Source organism: Macadamia integrifolia, chromosome 6 (assembly GCF_013358625.1).
Source record: "Macadamia integrifolia cultivar HAES 741 chromosome 6, SCU_Mint_v3, whole genome shotgun sequence".
NCBI classification, from domain to species: Eukaryota; Viridiplantae; Streptophyta; class Magnoliopsida; order Proteales; family Proteaceae; genus Macadamia; species Macadamia integrifolia.
The window spans coordinates 35,104,205-35,126,393 of record NC_056562.1 but is presented as its reverse complement, the minus strand read 5'-3'; the positions used below and the strand labels follow the sequence as shown (position 1 = coordinate 35,126,393).

The 22,189-nt window shown below is 38.7% G+C and overlaps 1 protein-coding gene across 4 annotated transcripts; it reads left to right on the top strand.

Annotated features, from left to right (window-relative positions):
* Positions 1-370: 370 nt before the first annotated feature.
* LOC122082896 (protein RNA-directed DNA methylation 3) lies at positions 371-21,868 on the top strand. Of its 4 annotated transcripts, none has more exons than XM_042650708.1 (22): positions 372-743; positions 3,703-3,953; positions 4,044-4,199; positions 4,392-4,550; positions 4,644-4,727; positions 6,267-6,334; positions 6,457-6,795; positions 6,887-6,938; positions 7,008-7,163; positions 7,268-7,414; positions 7,500-7,620; positions 7,715-7,873; positions 7,953-8,007; positions 8,090-8,139; positions 10,069-10,138; positions 15,184-15,220; positions 15,345-15,390; positions 17,051-20,173; positions 20,458-20,520; positions 20,779-20,841; positions 21,089-21,148; positions 21,450-21,868. In XM_042650708.1, the coding sequence occupies exons 1-22, from the start codon at positions 536-538 to the stop codon at positions 21,518-21,520; spliced, it is 5,538 nt and encodes a 1,845-aa protein (XP_042506642.1). In that variant the 5' UTR covers positions 372-535; the 3' UTR covers positions 21,521-21,868. The 4 variants fall into 4 exon arrangements, with proteins under 4 accessions (XP_042506643.1, XP_042506642.1, XP_042506641.1 ...); XM_042650707.1 differs by having other exon boundaries at positions 7,268-7,417; positions 8,093-8,139; XM_042650706.1 differs by having other exon boundaries at positions 7,268-7,417.
* Positions 21,869-22,189: the final 321 nt, after the last annotated feature.

Genomic DNA, 22,189 nt, shown 5'->3' with positions numbered 1-22,189 from the left:
AAAAAAAAAAAAAAAAAAAAAAATTCATTTGAAAGAAAATCTGATTAAAAAAAGAAGAAGAAAGAAACGGGAAACAATATCGGTCTTATAAATCAAAACACATTGGAAGTAGTTTTGATTTATAAACAAAATCGCTCTTATTTTTTATTTTTTGTTATATTTCCTTTTAATTACTCTAGGAAATGTACGAAGCATAGCCTGTCATCGTGATTCAAGAAATCCGATTCCTAGCAGATTATTCTAATCCAATGGGTCTGGCACAAGGGTATACATGAGCGACCAACAATCCCGGTCGTTCCGTGGGCCTATTCGTTTGACGAGTGACTCTGTAACCGCACAAAAGCCGATGGAAATGGAATGGAACCCACCACTCGCTTCAATGACCTGTTTTTTAGTCCTACTTCTTTCACTCCGTAGGAGTGTAGTCTGCCTTCTGCTCTCTCTCTTCATCTTCTCTCCGTGTCTTCTTTCTGATCGGGAGTCTCTGTAGTAGTCCCATTCTCTCTCTCTCTCTCTCTCTCTGTAGTTGTAGATAATGGCGGTAAAAGGAAAGGAGGTGAAGGGGAAGCAAGTAGCTGGAAAAGGGTCATCGGGAAAGAGGAAACGTGATGATGCGGAGAAGTCTGCCGGACGGAAGAGGAAAAACCCCGGCGTCCTCCAATTTTTCGACGTCGCCGCTGATGTCGACGACGAAGAAGGCGACGAAGACGAAAGCGAAGACGATTTGTTTGGCGATGATGATGGTAAATCCTTTTATTCTTCCAAATTGCCGCTTCTGATTTCTTTGATTTGTTCACTTCTGTGTATTATGTACTCTCTATACTATAAAAGGGCTTTCAATTCTTTCATTTCCTGGGGGCTATTTCAGTCTTCTGATTCTTTCACCTTCTTCTGAAATTTCTTACGGTATTTAGGGCTCATTTGGTGGGTATGATTGTAGGGTTTGATCCCTGTCACGTATCTTCTTTGAAATGCAAATGTGAGCGCATATAATTGCTTTTATGCTTATATAGACACGTTTTTAGGGCTTTGACTGCTCTTTATTCTTACATGCACTGGATGCTTAAGGCTAGATGGGGATGCATGTAATGCGGTTTGTGGATGTATGTAGGCATGTGGTGATGTGTTGATGCTTGGGTATTTTGTCCATGTGTACACATCAGTATTTACTTATTCGGGTATTATTGTCCATCTCTTTCGTTATTATTGTACGATGTAAAGGTCTGTGACTCTGTGTCAAGGTAGAGCTATTATTTTAAGTGGGGTAGCGCAGAACCTACAATTGTTTACAGGGTGGGGGTTTCACGGGGTAACCAGTCTTGTAAGAGTTTGGTTAAATTAGTGCCATAAATGCCTTGTGGCAGCTAATGGGAGGCCCAAGAGATGTACAGAAGTCTTGTTTATATATATTCCTGTAAAATCTCAGCAAACAATATGGTTTCAAAATGTTATAAAATCAAAGCCTTTCTCATTTTCAGAACTTATGGTTATTTTGACCTAAAAGTTGACATCTGGACCTGTAGAAGGGGAAGAACCAAATACATGTTGTGCCATAGGATTGAAGTGAAGCCCAAAGTTCCATGTAATTTGGTTATGTTGGAGTTTTACGTTGGCTGAGGATCTTGATTGCTTGCCACATATCATTTGTTCATAGGTACCCCCTTAAAAACTATAGAAATAAAAGCTTATCATGATCAGATGGTCTAACTTAATTGGACTTGTTAGAATTCAATTTATATTTTTCTCTGTTAGTCTAATAAATGATACAAAATGACAAAGTTATGCTGATTGTTATAGGTAATCTCTTAATTATGAACACCCCCCGCTTCATCAAAAGAAAAAGGAAAAATATTTCTTAAACGAGATCCTCTTGATCCTCTCATTATAAAGCATATGGCATGTTATAAGGGCCTTACTTATACAATGGACTTGGGTCCCAAAACTTGCAATTGCCTAGAGAAGAAAGATATCAACAGGAAAAAAAAAATATTTTTAAAAGAGGGATGTGATAATGGGGGATGGTGATGGCATTGATGCAAGGCTAGTTAGGTTTTTTTCCCTCTTTTTTTTTATTTTCTCCTTTTATTTATTTATGGTATCATAGGCATTGTGAAGGCTCCACCTTTTCCTCATATGGATCAAACACACTAGTATCAAAGTGGAAAGGAGGAGGAGGGGGAGGGGGTAGAGAAATGAGAGTAGCTTTTGGTCCCTTTGACGTTAATATTATGTTTTCTCTGTATATGGCTTCTTTAATCATATGACCAGGTGTGGAAGGTATTCGGATTACATTTTTTGGTATGCTGATGAATTCTTCAAAAGACAATAGAAAGATATTTATGCAAAACAGGGGGTAAGGTTGCATACATTTGCCCCTACCAGACCCTGTAGTAGAGGCGGCCTCGTGCACTTGGTTGTTCTTTTTAGTTCATGTTTGTAGTGCTTGCATGCAGGGGGAGTGGTATGGTAAGGTTTTACGTGCAGTTCTAAAAATATCTACGAATTACAATTTGTTTGCATTTGGCAATAAACATGATTTGTGACTTTATCAGTTCCGTTGGTTTTCCAGGTTTCCTATGTTTACTTGACTACCTGTAAAGTATCTAATTGTTTTATGAAAACTATGGAATTAGGAATACACATTCATGGGGCATTGTAGTTAGTGCCGGCTGTGCCGCTGCTTAACTAGATGCTCAGGGCAATTCTTGTGGATGTTTTGATTGATTCCTAGATTCTCTACCTTTGTAGCAAACTGCTGTTGGATTGCAGTTTTCACATGCACCTCACTTGGTGGTTACCAGCATTGTTAGCATGTCAATGTGCTGTGTGAGAATATACAACCCAGTTGGTGTTTTTTCCCCAAATATGAGTGGTTATTTATTTTTGTTAATTTACTGTGTTTTGGAATTTTTTTGTGGGGCTGTGAGGGGTGGGGGAGTGGAAGAAAGCTGGCATCCCTCTTTATCCTATGGGGTTTATTGCCCAGCCATTCCCTTTCTAATTTTTGCATCCCAAATTACTCCTCTATACTGGCTATGAAATGAGGACGAGATCGTCTTTTTCTATCAGCCACTTCTTTTTATGGTTTCTAGTTTTCTTCTTCCTTACATCAAGCAGTTGTTTGGCTCTATTTATTTCATTTAGGGGTGCCCAAGGTTTAAAGTATCGGTATCGGGTAATATATAGATACACGCCAATACCAATACGGATAGTATCGATACTTTAAACTTTTCATATAGTAAACCTTTTAAAGATACCGATACGTATCGATACCCTTTGATATTGATATGATATGATACAATACGATACGGTATGGCCAATACGATACGATGCATACGATGCTTTAAACCCTGGGATGCCTCCACATCCTCAGCCCCCAGAGTTTACCAACCACATCAAGCATAGCCTATTCATGTTTGTTTATTTCTTTTTCTTGTTTTCAGTTTCTTCTAACCTTGCTTCCAGAACTGTAGTGGCACTCTAGTTGGTGCATCTTTAGTGCTTGTAATGCATTCTGACTTATGAGGACACATTGGTACAATCTGAACCTTGTTTGCTGAGGAATATCATAGTTTGTTTCAGTGACAGGAAAGCTATTTTCGTGTCTTGGAAGATGATCCAATGGTTTCTTGCTTCTTTTGGTTAAAATTTAGTGTTCCAACTCGTAGATTTATCACATCTACTGTTTTTCAATTGTGACAGATTTTTGGGATAACCCTGACGCAGAGCTAAAGCACAAGAATGAAGCTGGAAAATCCCATCACCTCCCTTTTATTCCTAAAGAAGAGGAGCTGAGTGATGAAGAGCTTGCCGAACTGTTGGAAGAACGTTATAGGCCTGGTTCAAAGCATGTCGTTTATGCCAAAGGTGATTATGAGGCTAAAAGTTCTCTAGCTGGAAATGGGCTTATGCCTTCCGATGAGGATCCAACCATTTGGAGAGTCAAGTGCATGGTATGATGTCTGGTCATCTGGTCGTTTCTGGACATCAACTATTGAAACAGTTGTATTACCTATTTCACTGCTTTTTCCCGCTGGGTGCAGGTTGGACGTGAGCGGTATTCAGTCTTCTGCCTTGTGCAAAAGTATGTTGACTTGCAATCTCTTGGAACCAATCTGCAGACTATTTCTGCTTTTGCTGTTGAGCATGCAAAAGGTTATATTTTCATTGAAGCTTATAGGGAATTTGATGTAATTGAGGTATCTCCCATTACCTGTTAGTCTATTGCTAAATTTTTTTATCGATATGCTATAGTTTATTTATAAATTTCTAGCTGTTATTGTCTTAATTATTGTGGCCAGAATGCTGTTCATCACTGTTATTATTAATTGTAGTGTTAGCGTGTTAATATATAAGAGACTGATATACGACTGACAATATTTTCACTTCAGGCATGCAAAGGGCTTTGTAGTATTTATTCTAGTAGATTGACACCTGTACCAAGAAATGAAGTTTCTCATTTATTCCAAACAAGAAGTAAGACCAATGAAGTTTCTGTGGGCTCATGGGCTCGCATGAAATATGGGATATACAAAGGAGATTTAACGCAGGTATGCTTGTGTTATTTAATAAACAGGTTGCTGGGTTCCAACTTTCACAGGGGTTTAGTATTAATGTTTTCTATGTGAACTTTGTTTCTGTAGGTTGTGGCTGTCAATGCTAAACGTAAAAGAGCAACAGTAAAGCTTATCCCAAGAATTGATCTGCAAGCCATCGCCAAAAAACTTGTATTAAAATCTCCTTGTTATAGAAGTTAATTTTGGAATTGATTGTTGACAAGTAAGCAATTCACAGTAAATGAGTAATTTTGGAATTGATTGCTGATAATTAAGTAATTAATAATAAATGAGCACATGTTGTCTGTATTTTGATAGATCATAGTTGTCGAGGCGTTGCCTTGGTGGCGCCTAGGTGTCTGGGCAGTTGGTTGACTTACTGTAGTTATGAAGGGTGAGTGTGTTGTTGTGCTGGCTGATGCCTAAGTGCCGCATCAAGCACCTTGTTGCCTATGCGTTTGCCTTGGTGTTGTTTTTTTGTAGAAGATAGGTTCTGTTTCTAATCTTATCATTTCTGTGTGCAGATACCATACTTAAGTCGAGATATCCCTCAGTGGATCCAAAAAAGGAAGGTTAAAGTTTGGGGGTATGTCCTGTAGGATGGGAGGTAAGGGGTCACTAGTACTAGGTTTGGCGGGTGGGAAGAGGTTAGACCAAAAATCGTCGTCAAGAAGGGGTTTCGAGGCAGGGACATGTTGCCCCTCAGAGATCGGCAAAGCTGTACTCACCACGCCAGTGGTAGACACAGAAGTAGTCTGAGTCAGGAGTGGAGGGGGAGGGGAATCATTGAATCAAGAATGAAATGAAACCCGAGGGTATCCCATACCCTGTTTTGTTGTTCACCCTTAACGGCATGCTACAACCCTAACTCCAACATACCACAGTAGATGGGCGGAGATATTCCTGCAGATGGCCATCCTTCCTGAATGTTGATTAACTATTACTTGATTTCAAGTTCTGATAATCTGATTTGCAGTTTCCACTTGATACTATGGTTGAGATTGACTGTATTCGTATTTGTATTTGGTATTTTGGTTAGTGATTATACGCGATATTTAATATCTTAGTGATTCTTGATGAGTTGATGTGGCATAATGTTGATTTTTGATGTATGATATAAGCATACTGATGCTATATAAGTTATATGTTATAGCATACTAATTGATGGGATCATGGGATAAAAGGGGGGGGGGTGGAGATAACACTTGGGGCCCTTGTCGTCTAGATGATGCTCCTCCACCGCTGTGGGTCGCCTTCATGCCTTAACAACCATGTAATATCCTTTTCTTTTTTATAAATGATATCCTGCTATTTGGAGTGAACTTTACTTCATCCTGAACATACAGGCCTTAAACCAACCTGATTTTCTCTCTACAGGACCTACAATTTTAGTAGGTATTAAGTTTGCACCTACTTCTCCGAATAGGTCCCAGGTCAAAACTAAAATTAGAACCTTGGTCAGATGAGCTTTCTGGCTTATTATGGCTTGGGTTCTATACATGATTAACTCATTGTGAAGGATGAAAGAGCTCTTGACTGCAAACCTCTGCTAGAGGTCTCAGCAACCTCCGTTACTGCTCTTGTCATGATGTTAAAATGAATCAAAATGTAGTCTTTGTTTTTGTATTGTCAGCTGGAGCACTCAATTTTTTGCAGCAAACTTGTTTGTTATCTCATCTATGTAATACTTGGTGCCAATTTCATTTGCAGAGTGGCGAAGGAACTGTCAAACGAACTTGTGTCCCAGCACCAAGACTGATAAGTTCCAGCGAACTTGAGTAAGTTGTGTAATCTAGTTTCTTTAAGAAAGTTGTGTAATCTTTTCTCTCTATGAGAGTATTGCTGGATGTTGGTTGCAGTTATTTTTCCTGCTTCATCTCTGTGTGCTTCACATCTGTAGGGACTTTGAGAAGCATATTCAATATCGACATGATCGTGAATCTGGCTTGTATTTCAAGACAATTGATGGTTTGATGTTGAAAGATGGTTATTTGTTCAAAAGAGTATCCATCGAGTCGTTATGCTGCTGGAATGTGGTGCCTTCAGCTGATGAGCTCCAGAGGTTTGAGGCTTCTAAGGAAGATCAATCTGATGATACAGAGTGGCTTTTGGGGCTCTATGGTGAGGGAAGAAGAAAGTGTTCCGAGAAGAGTGACAACGGGAAAACCAATGTATCCAAAGGTACATCAGGGAGTATGCATGGGAGTGGTTTTGAACTGCATGATCTTGTGTTTTTCAGGTAAGTCTTGATTACCACACAAAATCACTGATATATATAAACTCTTAGGTATTTATGCATTTCCTTGCTTTGTTTTTCTCTTGGATTGTAGTGAGAGTGATGTGGGTATTATCATTGGCATGGAGGAGAGTGACAGATTCCAGGTATTCAAATTTAGTTTATTTTCTTCTCTCTTTAGCACTGGCTGTTTATGTCTACCTTTGGTTGTTTAGATACTAAAAGATAGCGAGGGGGGCATAGAAACTGTGACTGTTGAGCTGGACGAGTTGAGAAGTGGATTTGACGATAGAAAGTTTACCCCTTTAGATCATAACATGGAGATCATATCCATAAATGATGTTGTTAGTGTTTTAGAAGGTCCATTTAAGGTATGGTGTTTTGAGTTAATGGGTTTTGTTTCATTCACTGAAATATATAATTTGATGCACATATACAGTCCTAAATAACTTTGTTGTTTATTCTAACATTGCAGGATCGGCAGGGGATTATTAAACAAATTTACAAAGGCACCCTCTTCATCTATGATGAAAACCTATTGGAGAGTAGTGGTTGCTTCTGTGCTAAGTCCCAATTCTGTGAGAAATTAAAGCGTTTGAAGCATGATGCTTCTCAGGAAAATGTTGTATGTTAAAACCAGAGATTTGATGTGGGTTTAATAATCTTAGTTCCTATTCTGAAATTTTTTTTTTTTTAAATTTTTCTAGGATGATGGACCAGGGCCCCCAGGCTTTCAGGATTCCACGTCATCTCCCAAATCAACTCCATCATCTCCAAAATCTTCTCCACCCAGAAAACCATGGGTAGCAAGGGGCAACTCTCGTGATTGTATGTATCTGAGTGTTCAGTGTCTAAGTTCAAAGTGCTTGGTCCTGAAGGCTTGAGTTGTGGTTTCACTTCTAATTTCATTGCTCAAATGTAGCCAACAACAATTTCCAAGGAGATAGAGATGGAATATTCTCCATTGGGCAAACTGTGAGAATCAAAGTTGGTCCTTTAAAGGGTTACTTGTGCCGTGTTATTGCCATTTATCGCTCTAATGTAACTGTTAAGCTCGATTGTCAACTGAAGATTATGTCAGGTTGGTTGGTTGCTAACAGTTGGTTCTGTGTACTGGTAGGTTAAGTTTATTTATAATTATTTTCTTCGTGTTTATGTAGTTAAATGTGAGCATCTTTCAGAGGTTCGTGCGAAGACTTGCGGAGAGTCTTTTAGGTATATCTTGTGATTTGGATTATTTCTGAAACATATGCTGGGAATGTAAAAATGGCTGAATTTCTTTTCCCTCTTCTTAAAGCAGGGATCCTGCTTCCAATGCAGAAAATGGAAATCAAGGTTGGTCGACAGGTATGGATATTGTGGCCTCCCTCCCTGCCCCTGAGCTGGCATAAGTACAGATACATGTTGGTTATGCACATTTTTGAATTTTTTATTTATTTATTTTTATTCTTACCTTCTCTTGGTTAATTCCTGATGACATTGATTTATGATGTATCACAGTATCCATTGGTCCTGTTGTTGGGTGTTACTTGCTGTTTAGTGACCCTAGTCCCATCAAAATACCTTATGGTTTCTAGAATTTTCTAGTCCTTTTTCTCTGGTGTATTGCCAACAAAGTGGTAGCTAACAACACACTAAACGAAAACCAGATTTTTCAGAGATTTTTTTTGGCATAAGATTGTGTGATTACATTATAACTAAAGCCGGGGTGTCTACAAGTAATATTCAACTGTGAAGCTACGGAGTCCAAACCAAGAACTCATTGAAACTCCCCTCACCACAACAAACTCTTCCATTACATATGGGGATACTAAATGGCCAATTGAACGAAGATCATCAACTACAATTGAATCTGATGACCCTCAAAATGTGGTCTAAATAAGCCATCTCCTTCAAGGTCTTGAATTGTGCCAAGATTCACTACATCGATTAGGAAAACTATAAATATAAAATGCCTCCGGTATTAATCCATTCACCTTCACTCAAACATCAAACTTCAAATTGTGGATTTGCTTCTAACGGTTGACCAACGTGTCTTTGTGGTATCCAAAGCATATAACCTGCTTGTGCCAACCTAAAGCTAGAGAATTGAGAGAGAGGCTCAGCTGGTGTATTTTTAATTCTGATAGGGTAAAACAGAAAACCACCTTACAAAGATCCTTGAACTTATTAGATGAAGGGCACAGAGAAGAAGCTATTCACATTTAGCCGCAAGATTGTTGATGTCACTGACTCACATGACACCCTTCCTTGAATGAACTTATATCCACTTTAGATTTCCCTTCATAGTTTCTTATGACTTTCAAAGGAAGAACAAGGTATCAACATATTATCTATAATGCTTTTTGTGGAACCTAGTTGAGTCAAATTTTCAAATGATGGAGTTAGGTTTCAAGTAGTCCAGTAGAATAGTAGTTTGGAGCATCACATTTACAAGTTGCAAAGATTTGACATGCACATGTCAGGTGTTCTTTTGTATTAAGCATCTATGATTGTATTTTTGTCATTTGGATTTTCAAGAAGTTGCATTTTTCTTTTGAAGCCAAGAGAATTAATCATGGATTAATCACTTTTGTATAACAGTGCAAGCAATTTATTGGTCAGAAACTATTATTTAATGAGTTGATAGGATGAGTGATTTTAGAATATGGTCCTTCCCTCCCTCTTTCTCATTTTCTGAAAATTGCATTTGAGATACAGCTGTTCTCCTTTCAAACTTGGGATTCTTTCCCCCCCCCCCACCCCACTGCTAACTGTTTTTTCCCCCCCTTTTTTTTCTGGCTGCTGTTTTATAGCTGTACAGATGGAAGGCCAGAGAATTTCAGAAAGCCTATAAGAAATTTATACAATTAGGGCTATAAATTTTACTTTCTGATTTAACTGAAATTCTGTAAAATTGATTATAATGAGTGTCATCTGCCAGCAAATTTTCCCGCCTTCATTTATCTGTCCTGTCCTTCAGTTTACTCTTATGCGTTGTTATGCCCATGTAAGTGCTGTCTTTTCAAATAATTAATCTTAAGATGTCAAGTGGGGAATCAGCTTTACCAAATTCAGTTTCCTTAATTTATTAAATTTTATCCATTTTGTGTTTTTTTTGTTTGGGTGTATAGTCAGTTACTTCTGAAATTAATCTGAGGTGTTGAATGCTATGTTTGCCCTATATCCTTTGACCTAATCTCCGTGAAGTACAATTGATTTGGTTCACCCGAATCTTGCCACTCTTGTCACGTGTCCTGATGTGTGGCATGGTGCATTCATTTTTTTTTTTTGAAGATCTGATGGACGGAAAGGGAACATTTGGAGAAAGTAAGGGATGGAATTCTTCGGGATTGTCTACTGGGAGGTATGGTACATTTTGATGTAAATATGGTGACACATGCCAGAGTTTGTTGATATTTGATTGATTGCTTGTAATTTCTCTCCAGGATTTATTGATTTTTTGTGGGCTTTATATATATTGGTATTTAATAATTTTTAATAGAACTTTTTACAATAAGTTAGGCAGTTGGAAGATGTCTACTGCAAATTGCCTATCTAAAATGGCAAAAAATAATGTTTTGTGTGGGCTTTTTGTTTCGTGTTGCATCTCACTATTGAAATCTAGTTGTTACCTTGTGTTGGGAGACAGTTTAGCTGAGTAGGTTGATGTTGACAAAGATGAATTGCAATTAAATTAGAGACTTGATTTTCTTCTACTTTGTTATTATTTATTAAAAGGGTTCTGACTATGGTGTTATTATAGGTTGTGTCTTTTTTATGGCCCCATGTATGGGTTCTACACTAAGATGGCTTTTTATTGTCTTTTGGTCCCAAGATTTTTAGTGCGTTTTTTTTCCCTCTTGTTTTTCTAGTTTAATCATAGTAGAACTGTTTCTTTTGTCCGTCCAAGTTAAGGATTTAGTTGTCTAGTTGTTGTACGGAAGTTTTATTTGTAATAGGCCTGGATTTGTGATGGACTTTTGGTATTCTGAATATTGAATGGGGTATTAGGTGATGAACCACAGTCCAAGAGCTTTGCTTTCTTAATTATTTCTATTTTGATAGCTACCGTAATTACACTTTAATGTTACTAAATTACTTGTTTGTTGGTGCTACTGCTTATTCATCTAAAAGCTTCTCGGGACTCAGTCTCTTTCCCCTCCACCTTCCCCCTTCCCCCTTTTGCCCTTTTTGGGAAGTAGTTTGTAAGCTGTGTGAGGGAATCAAGAGCAATCTTTCGAGGTTTGTCCTAAATGCCAAAGAGTGACGTTATTGTGGACATAAATTTGTTGTATTGAACAAAACAGAAATTCAAGGCACAATCTACAAAGAAAACAGTATATGGATGGAAATAATTGCGTTTACACTCAAGCTTTATGAGGTCAACACTGGGGCAACAACCTTTGATTAATGGCAATGAAGCTGGTCACAAAGACGAAGGTCACAAGGATGTATCTCCCACCTTTAGATGTTTAGTGGTAAATTCCTATGCTACATGCTTCACGCATACTTAGCTAACTAACAAATCCTCCTTGGAAAATGGGTTTTCAATTGGTAGCATTTATATCTATGTTCCTGATGCAGTTGCATTAGACATTAATCCCGTATGGAGGCCTGTGCACAAGCTTGGGAGGCTCATAAGGTTCTTATGACAGTCCAATGGGCTGAAGTTGACCTCTTTGGGTAGCTTTATTATTGGTTGGATCTATTTTTTTGGGTTTCAGTGTACAACAACACAACCTTATCCCAACTAAATGGGGTCGGTACATGGTTCTTTGCCCTCCAATCTGCTCTATTTTGGGTTTTATTGTAATGGGCCTAATTTATAAGCCTGTACAATTCGGGATTGGTATACCAGACCTGATTTCTTCTCTCTCCTTCCTTCCATTGGTTTGATTCTTTTCCTTATAATGTATTTGCTTCCTTTATCTCTAATTTGATCAAGAATTTGTTATTGTGCCTGCTTGCATTTGAGATCCATAATCTAGATTTTCAGATTGCACCAATTTGGTATAAGATCAACCCTGACCAAGGATTCCTCTCTGTTCAAGACTAGAGCTCGCTACCTCAACGGAAAGCTTGTTTATTTTATTCATGGTATTGCTTAATTGACACTTCTATAGGTGTACTTAGAACTTGACACCTTTTAACCGTCCCTTGTCTTGTTTCCAAAGTTCTTTATGTTGGGTGTAAAATGGGTTTCTAAATTTGAAAGTGATTTATCTTTATGTCATCCAAAGCTATCATTGTCATGCACATTTTTCGTATGCACATGTAAAATGATGGTATTTACCCTGATTGGAAAAAGTTGTGTTATACTAAAAGGGCAAAAAAGTAAGGTTACAAATTATTTGACACCTTGAGAAATGTAAATATGAAAATTCCTTTATTCAATTGATTGAATGGCAAAGTGACAATTTTGACTCGTGTTTGTTGTGGACTTATTAGCAACAACCAATGAAATTACCATTGAATTTGAAAGATGATATTTTCATTAAATTTTTAATTTCTCTGTATTTTAATGGTGCTTATTGTGAGGTGTTTGATTCTTCGAAATACATCATTAGAGTTGGTTGACAATGGTTTGAAGATCGACAGGGTGTTCTTGATCCTAAAATAAATGTATGTATGTTAAAGCCTCTTCTTCGATAATGCAATTTTGTTTTTAAAGGGTTGCAACGTGATATCTCATTAAGATGGATGAAGTGACACCAACAATTCAACAACAACAAGAGCCGAAAGGGTAGAGGAAGGCTGCTCTGATGTGGGATAACAAGTAAAATTAAGGTAGACGAGACGGTTATTGTGGGTGAAGCAGTAACATGCTCTGCCGCAGCAACAAGTGTTCATATTGAGTTTTTATTCCCTGCATATTTCAAGATACAAATGCAACATCAAAGCTTCTTATTTTGAATTTTGTTCAAGATGTAGATAAAGAGCAGCAAGCCCCTGTTGGAATGCTAATATTTTTTCCCTTAATTGAAACTCAGAGGCGAGTTTTTCTCAACATTGGGAGTAATTTGATGCAGTTCCATTAGATATTAATTTCGCATGGAGGCCTATGTGCAAGGTTGGGAGGCTCATCAGGGGTTGCTTATGGTAGTCCAATACGGTGAAAATTGACCTTTGCGTAGTTATATTATAGGTTGAGCCTTTTATTTTTTATTTTTTTTGGGTTTTATTTAATGGGCCCAATTTATATGCCCATAAAGTGGGGATAAAGTTAGTTCATCGGATTAGTAGTTTAGTCAAGTGTTGCATTTAGATTGGAATAATTAATAGCCAGATAAAGCTATTTATTGAGTTAATTTACTTAATAAGAGTGTGTGAATGTGAGTAGGAGCCCTTTTATGAGAATGTTAAGAAGTTTAGGAGGTATTTATGTATGTAATACACCCCCATCAGTTAGAGATGATTTGCTTAAAGAATATGAATTTTTTCTAGGAGTTTTGGTGCTATTGAGAAGTACATGGGGAATTGATATCCCAAACCTAATTTCTTCTCTTCTTCCTTACCAATCTCTTCTTCCTTCCCTTTCCACCGACCTGATTTCTTTCATTAACAGTGCAGTTGCTTCCTTTATCTCTGATCACTGACTTGATTATTGGGTCTTCTTGCATTTGATCCCTAATCTGTATTTTCAGATTGCACCAGTTCCTGTGCTATTATGTAACTTGTGTGCTGTTTTTATGGTCCTTGCGTTCTTTGTAGTTATTGTTCATGTGCTTTTGATCTACCCACACACTTTGGTGGAGGGCTGGTAGGGGTAGGGAAGAATCCGTGAGATGAACTCATTGTTGCAAAAGGGGCGGGGCGGGGCGGGGCGGGGCGGGGGGTAGAGGATTCACAGACAAGCTGCCACAGGCACTCAGACACTCAAAAGGTCAACTCATTCTTCAATCTGATTTGTCTCTTCTTCAACCAATTTATAGGGGAAAAAAAAAAAAGCAGAAATAGAAACTCAATTGAAATAGGAACTACCCTAACAAAGCAAATTGACTCTCTAAGGTTCTAAATCCTCTGTGAACCTAACTCTCTAAAATAAAGTGAATAATTTAAAATCAAAGACAATCTTCCTAAATAAAGTAAGTTCTTAAAATCCTACTAGACCCAAAAATAATATGATTCCTAAAATCCATCTGGACCCAAAAATAATATGGATCTGGTTCACCTTTGTTCGGATACCCAGATGGGATGGATCATTCCACGGGTGTGTATCTGCATCACACTCTCCATAAAATCTGTTCATATAAAATAATGCCTCTCATTGTCTGACGGTATGTACAATATGATATTAATTTGGCACCTTGCCATTGCCTTGGATGGCCTTGGTGGCATGAATGCTATGCCCATAATTTGTCTTGCATGTTGAGTCGAGGCCATATGACCATTTGGCTTCTTGCGGAGCTCATATCCAAACAACTGATTGGGGAATGGGGCAACGCCCTTGGAGCTTCGGCGGAAAGGGAAAGGAGTTGAAAAAGGCGGGAGTCAGTACAGAAGGGGCTCCACCTTAATATTTGTATTCTTCACTCCATTGCCCGTGAAGTTGTAGGTTGGCAATATAATTCTTCACCTTAAAATATTTGAATTCTTCACTCCATTGCATGTTTTGACACATGCAAGCTGATGGATTAACTCAACATTGGAGACTTCTCATACCAAATCCCTGAAGATTTGACTAGCATATAGCCTTTAAATCTTTTCTCCTTATTTTTCATTGCTTGAAAAGAAGAAAAAGAACATAATTATGGGTTGGAAGGTTACAAGTATTCGTTTTGATTGAACAAGTTATTTTTCTTCTACCTGCATCATCTCCTAGACTTTCTTTTGCACACTTCCTCGAAGTGTGTACATCCAAGTAATTTGTTTTGTTGTTAGGGAGCTTCTTCTTTCATGCTAGATTTCACAATTATCATATTCAGATGATTCCAAATGAGCTGAAAATTATGTGGCTGAGTTCTAGGGAAGCCTTGAAAAGTAATGATTTATGTAGCAGCCCCCTTAATATTCCAGGTAAAGCTTATTTGAGTTGAGTTGAGCTAAGCTTCACCGAAGCAAAGTATGTTATAAATAATCCATTTCTGTTGCCTCTTAAAAAGCTAATCACACCATTTCTTTTACCTCATTAGAAAACTAACAATTTTATAGTCTTTAAATGTGAATTTTGCCCCTATATTAGCACACTGTTCATCTTCAAAGACTGTCTGTATCTTTGAACTCTTCCTTTCAGGGCTTTTGTCATTGGCGGACATGTATTGGTTTTAGCTTATCTGTAACTCTGCTTTTTAAGATTTGGTGATTCCTTCTAGGCTCTAATTGATAGAGGCTTTATATATATATATATATATATATTTATTTATTTATTTATTTCGATGCATACCTGATAATCCATGCATCTGTTTGCAGGAATTCTTGGTCTGATTTATCGGCCTCTGGATTTTCGGTTAGTTTATTTCCTCCTTCATTCACACGATTTTTATGGCCTTCACATTTTTATGTTTTTTTTTTTTTTTATCTTTTCAATCATTTCGATCATCTTATGTGGAGTTTTCTGCTTGTTGATTCAGAATGATTCCCCTTTTACAAATCCTTTCCAGTCTGATCCTAAAAAAGGTATGGTGGAGTGTTATCTGCCCCTGGCATGTTCCTGTCCTTGATATAGGTGTGTTTAGTAATTTTAAAATGCATAGATATGCATGCTTGTTATACATGCTGGAGTATATGCATGGGAAACATCTGAGATAATATTGTGAATACTTGTTATATAAATGGATCTTCTTTTAAATTTTATCAATCTATACTTCAGTCAGTTGATCTCCTGTTACCTGCTTTTCAAGCAATCAACTTGTTGGGGTTTCTTACAGAGAGATGATTTCCCCTTCCTTTCCCATGTGCTTCGCTTATTTTGGGATCACATGTTGGACTTTGCTGTTTGTCTTAGATTCTCAATTGATGAATTCAACTCAACTCTTTCTCAGCCTCGTGGATCCTCTTAGCCAATCAACTCTATACAACATCATACTTGTTACAAGCATAGTAGCCAAGGCGTCGCCAAGGTGACGACTTAGTGTCCAAGCGGTTTGCCTAGGGCCTAGGCAATAGTTGCTTTGTGTTTTGGCACTTATTTAAGCCAAATATATTTTAAGTAAATTTTACTTACTTAAGATATTCTTCATAAATAAGCAAATACCCCCTATTTGAATCCAATAAAAATAGTTTAAAAATCAAATTCCAAAAGGATAAAAAGCCAACCCCCCAGTCCAAGAACAAAAATTGGATTTTGGTTATAAGGGAGATTTTCAACTTTTAAATGCTAGGGTTTTTCTCAATTATGAAAATTTTATAAATCTTATCATGTTAAAACATTACTAAAAACAAAAAGTCCAGTAAAGAAATCTTTTGTTTTGATATCCATAAAATTATTTTCATTCAGGAGGTTTTAGAGCATTTTTGCACTTTAAAATAAGTTTGACCGGAACATAACTTTGTCATTTGACTAGAACATAACTTTGTCATTAAAAATCAGATTTAAGTAATATTAGACTTGTTGGAAAGTTGGACTTTTGTGTTATACCTAATACAAAAAGCCTTATGTAAAAATAAAATCATTTTACAAATCAAACTTATTATAGAACAAGAACATTTATCTAAATGTTGATTTTTTATGACTTAATGTTGATTTTTATTTTTCGATGTGGCTTAATGTTGATTTTGTATGATAGAAAGTATATGTAGCTTACTAAATAATGTAAGAATAGGAAAAAGAAAAAATAGGACTTGGTTGCCTTGTTCGCCTTAAGGTGGCCGCCTTCTCGTTTAAGCGTTTAGACAGCCCTCCAACGCTTTGGTTTGCCTTGGCGCCATGACAATTATGGTTACAAGTTCGAAGCCTTGCATTTCTGTCCTCGGCACTTTTATAGTCATTTAAGCCCTGCCCCTGGTTCTTTCAGCTTCTCTAATCTGAATGATCATTCAAAAGTCTTTGCTGCATGTCATTTCTTTGAAATTGCTCATACCTTATTTTATATTTTCTAGCTTTACCACTCATCCATTTCAAGATCCTCATTTCTGCTATACTAAGTTTGTTTATGTTGTTTCTTCACCTTCCGACATTCAGCTCAATCTATCACTGCCGTTTGGCTGAGATTCATTTCCCAAAATATATTCCTGCAGTGAAATGGACATCCCATATCCTTTTCTGCTTAATAGGGATGCATATTCGTATTTTTATTTGTTGACTAATTTTCTCTCGTCTGTCACTTGCAAATTACAGGCGAAGGAGATGATGCTTGGGGAAGCAAGTTAGGTTCAGCCACTGGCAATAAAACCACAGACAGCTGGGGAACAGCAATTGGTTCTCGTGAAGATCAGAAGTCGGCGTGGGACAACGTTGCCACTAACAACAAGGCCATGGATGCTGACAATGATAAGGTTGGCAATTGGGGTGGGGGTGCAGACTGCTGGGATAAACCTACAGCTGAAGGTGGCGTTGGTGGCAGTAAGTCCGAAGGCTGGGAAAAAGCAAAGGTTCCAACTGAAGGGAAGGCAGGCTGTTCAAGTAATGCAAGTGACGGATGGGACAAGGGCAAAGGTTGGAATGCGAGTCAATCTGAGAAATGGGGTGGTATGAAAGAAAATCGTGAAGGTGAGCCAGTGGATCAGAAAAAATCGAATGATCTTTGGCATAAAGGGGAAGTTGGGCGTGGAAATCATAGCAGCGGATGGAATTCTGATGCTGTAAGGCATGACAGACCAAATTCTTGGGACAAGGGGAAGCAAATTGATATAAATGATGGTTGGGCTCTGGATTCTCAAGCTAAATCAAACAGTGATAATGCAAAACAAGAAGACTCGTGGGGAAAAGCTGCGGATACTTGGAAAGGGAAGGGTACAACAACTGGAAGCAGGACAGATTGGAACAGTGCAACAACTGCAGGGAGTTGGGGTAATGCAGCCGACTGTTCTACCGCAAAGGGAGATCAAGGAAACAGCTGGAATAAAGACAGAGGCTGGAGTGCTAGTCAATCTGGGGAAAGAAGTAACGTTAAAGAAAACCATGAAATTGAGCCCATGGGTTGGAAAAAATCAGGTGATCCATGGGATAAAGTGGAACAAGGGAATGGAAATCATACGAGTGATTGGAATACTGAGAATCTTAGTCAAAATCAGCAAAATTCTTGGCGCAAGGGAAAAAACATAGATGAAAGTGAAGGTGGTGGTGGACGGGCATTGGACTGTGGTGGTAAAGAAAACACTGACAAAGTAAATCTAGATGATCCTTGGGGCAAAGCTGCAGATACATGGAAAGCAAAGGATGGTTCAAGTGGAAGTAAGACAGATTGCTGGAACAGTGCAACAGCTTCTGGTGGTTGGAATGCAAGCCAGTCTGAGAATAGGGGTGGTACCAGTGGTGGATGGAACGGGCCAAGGGCATCTGGTACGGATGAAACATTGGCGTGGAGAAAAGGGGGTGCTACAGAAAATGAAACAGATGGAAGAAAAGATCAAAATGGCTGTTGGAGCAAACCAAAAAGTTTTGGCAGTGGTCGTGGATTTGATTGGAACAAAGAAAGGGTGGAAAATAAGGATGGATGGGGAAATAGAGGTCAAGAAGACAGCTGGGACAAACAAAAGACTTTTGATGGTGGTCGGGGTTCTGGTGGGAGAAGAGGAAGAGGAGGAAACAGAGGAGGTAGAGGTAATTTTAGCAGGGGTAGATCTTATGGTGGGAATGATGAAGGAAGCAAGTGGAATACATCAACAGGATCTAGTGGGAGCCAGGCCGGATGGAATAATGGATTGAATGGAAGTGACAGTGGAGGTGGTGATGGTTGGAATAATACCAATGTTTCCTCTGAAGATCAGCATACTGATTGGAAAAGTGGAACAAGTGATATGGGGGGAAATCAAGCATCTGGTTGGGAAAAAGGTAGCAATTGGAATGTTCCCAAAGCGTCCAATGAAAACCAATCATCTGGTTCGCAGGGAGGAGAAAGTGGTGCTGGAGGAAATCAATCTGGTTGGGACAAAAGCAGTTGGAGTACCCCCAAAGTTTCTGCTGAGAACCCGGCTGTGTGGAATCAAGGATTTGGTGCAAAAGAAGCAGATGGGCATAGAGATCAAGGGCGTTCATCAGGTCCTACTAGAGGAGGCTTTGAATATAGGGGCCGTGGAAGGAGCAACCAATCTAGTGGCTGGGGCAGAGGACGGGGTTCTCGTGGGGAATGTTCATTTAAGGGGGAAGGTTGGGGTGGAGATGGTTGGAAAAGTGAAACAAGTGATATGGGGGGAAATCAAGCATCTGGTTGGGATGGAGGCAGCGATCAGAATATTTCCAAAGCGTCCAATGATATCCAGTCATCTGGTTGGCAGAGAGGAGAAAGTGATGCAGCAGGAAATCAGTCTGGTTGGGATAAAAGCAGTTGGAGTACCCCCAAAGACTCTGCTGGGAACCCAGCTGTGTGGAATCAAGGATTTGGTGCAAAAGAAGCAGATGGGCATAGAGATCAAGGGCGTTCATCTGGTCCCACTAGAGAAGGCTTTGAATTTAGGGGCCGTGGAAGGAGCAACCAATCTAGTGGCTGGGGCAGAGGAAGGGGTTCTGGTGAGGAAGGTTCATTTAAGAGGGAAGGTTGGAGTGGAGATGGTTGGAATAATAGCAATGTTTCCTCTGAAGATCAGCATACTGGTTGGAAAAGTGGAACAAGTGATATAGGGGGAAATCAAGCATCTGGTTGGGATAGAGGCAGCAATCGGAATATTTCCAAGGCGTCCAATGAAAACCAGTCATCTGGTTGGCAGAGAGGGGAAAGTGATGCAGGAGGAATTCAGTCTGGTTGGGATAATAGCAGTTGGAGTACCCCCAAAGACTCTGCTGGGAACCCAGCTGTGTGGAATCAAGGATTTGGTGCGAGTGAAGCAGATGGGCTTAGCGATCAAAGGCGTACATCAGGTACCACTAGAGGAGGCTTTGAATATAGGGGCCGTGGAAGGAGCAACCATTCTAGTGGCTGGGGCAGAGGACGGGGTTCTGGTGAGGAAGGTTCATTTAGGAGGAACAGTAATACAAATGATAATGAACGTGGATGGGGTAGCAGTGGTCCTGCTGACAGTTGGAATCAAGGAGATGGCTTCGGAAATAGAGGCCGTGGTCGAAGGGATCAGTCTGGTGGCAGGCGGGGTAGAGGACGAGGTTTTGGTAGGGAAGGTTCATTTAACTGGAAACAGAACAATGGTGATGGTCAAGGAGATTGTGCCAGCAGTTGGAACCAAGGAAGTGATGCTGGTAAGGAACAGTGGCAGGGTTGGAGTGCTGGACATGGCGGTCAGAGTAGGGATGGAGGTGGATCTTCCGAGGCTGGTGGAGCAAGCTCCTTGGGAAAAGGAAAAGATGAAAGTGAGTAGGGAAATTTATTCTCAACTTTGATGAACTAGTAATGATAAAAGTTTTTTTGATATACTATATTACATTGCATTAGATTTTAGAAGTCATGAGCATGAAGATTCAGAGTTTTGTATGATTTTTGAATTCATGGTTACAAATATTTCTTTTTGATCCCTTTGGATATTTGAGTGAAAGATTGTAATTTTTAATTTAATTTAATTTAATTAATTAATTATTTATTTATTTATTATAATTTTTTTGGGTATTTAACTGTTTGTAATGTCATTATTCTGCAGATCCATGGGGTAATGCCTCTGGTTCTTGGGGAGCAAGCTCCTTGGGCAATCGAAAAGATGAAAGTGAGTAGAGAAATTGATTCTTAAATTTGATGATATAATGAAGTTTATTGGAATGCTATGTACTACCTTAGATTATGTTTAGATTAAATTTGAAAATTTAGATGGTGTTTGGGCATGAAATCCTTTACTTTTATTTTGATCCCTCTGTACAGGGTTAATATCCAAGTGACAGGTCCTATTCACTATCAGAATGAGTCCGGTTATGTTGGTTTCTGTTTTAACTTTACAATTCGTCTATCTGATGCTATGCTTCCACAGATCCAGGTGGTGATGTGGTTGATTCATTGGGAGCCGGCTCTTTGGGCAAAGGAAAAGATGAAAGTGAGTGGGGAAATTAGTTTTCAACTTTGAGAAAATAGTAATAGAATTAGATTATTGGTATATACTATATTATGCCACTTTATGTTTGGTTTCTGTACCCTCAGTTGAGTCTCTGTATGAAATCAAATTGCATTCAAATCCTTTATATCACCTGTCGATTGTTGCAATATTTGGTCTTGATTTTGTTCAGAATAAGTGGTTTTGTTGTAACTGTAGAATTCCCTTGTTTTATATTATTCTTCCACAGATACATGGGGAAATACCGCTAGTTCTTGGGGAGCAAGCTCGTCTGGCAAAGGAAAAGACAGTGAGTGGGAAATTGATTCTCATCTTTGATTGATGAATTAGTAATTGTTAAGATGATTGGTAGTCTATACTACATTACATTATGTTTAGATTAAGTTCACACATTTAAATTATAGTTGTGTATGAAATACAGTTGTATCCGATTATTTCCTATTGAATCCCTGTAGAGTGGGGAAATATTTGAGTGAAAGGTCTTAACCAATTTTAAAATGGGAATCAATAGTGGGACCTAGTTGTTCTCAGAACGATTCTGTTTATGTTATGTCTTGTATGACCCTTCGGTTTGTATTATTCTTTCACAGATCAATGGGGTAATGCTGCTGGTTCTTGGGGCAAGGGAGGCGATGATGGTGGTGCAAAGAGTGGGTGGTGAACACTTGGTAAAGTGCTTCTTGGGAATTATGAACAACAGGTTATCTTTGCCTCAGGGTTTGTAATCTTTGTTTCATTTAAGAAGACTGATGCTTCAGGACTATAAGCAGCAGGTTCCATGACCCTTCTTTTTGTGTAATTAAGCTTTCTGCCTTTTTTGCTGTAAATATCACCTCACCCTTCTAGACGTGGAGGGGATGGCCATTTTGGGATCATCATCCCCATTTTGATCGTTCCAAATGTTTTATTCTGGTTGTCTTTTCCTCTTATCGCCCCCACTTGTTTAATTTTCTAATTGTACACTCTTAGGCTGTATCTGTGAATGGAAGGGCAAAACATTCCTGGTGTAGTTGGATCAGTGAAAGCCTGTTTTTTTTTTGGAGAAGAGGGAGGGGGGAGGGGATGTGGGGGTCTTGTGTGGAATGTCAAGTAGGGGAGATATATTTGATATGCTTCGATGCTTGTGTTAAAACTCTTCCGCAAGGCACGCTACTTGATCCCAAAACTTTGCGGCTATATTGTCTGCATCAACATTAAGTAACAAAGGTAAGTTTTGGCCAAAAGGCATTGTATCACAATCACATGTAACAATCAATGATCTACCTTGATCTAAGATTTGGATTGTTAGGTAAGTTGGACAAATATGATGATTCATATAATTGGTTTTGTC

Coding starts and splice junctions, on each gene's coding strand:
- LOC122082896 (XM_042650706.1), top strand. CDS start 536: ATGGCGGTAAAAGGAAAGGAGGTGAAGGGGAAGCAAGTAGCTGGAAAA. Junction 7,874..7,952: donor TCAACTGAAGATTATGTCAG/GTTGGTTGGTTG, acceptor GTGTTTATGTAG/TTAAATGTGAGCATCTTTCA. Junction 20,174..20,457: donor GGGAAAAGGAAAAGATGAAA/GTGAGTAGGGAA, acceptor ATTATTCTGCAG/ATCCATGGGGTAATGCCTCT.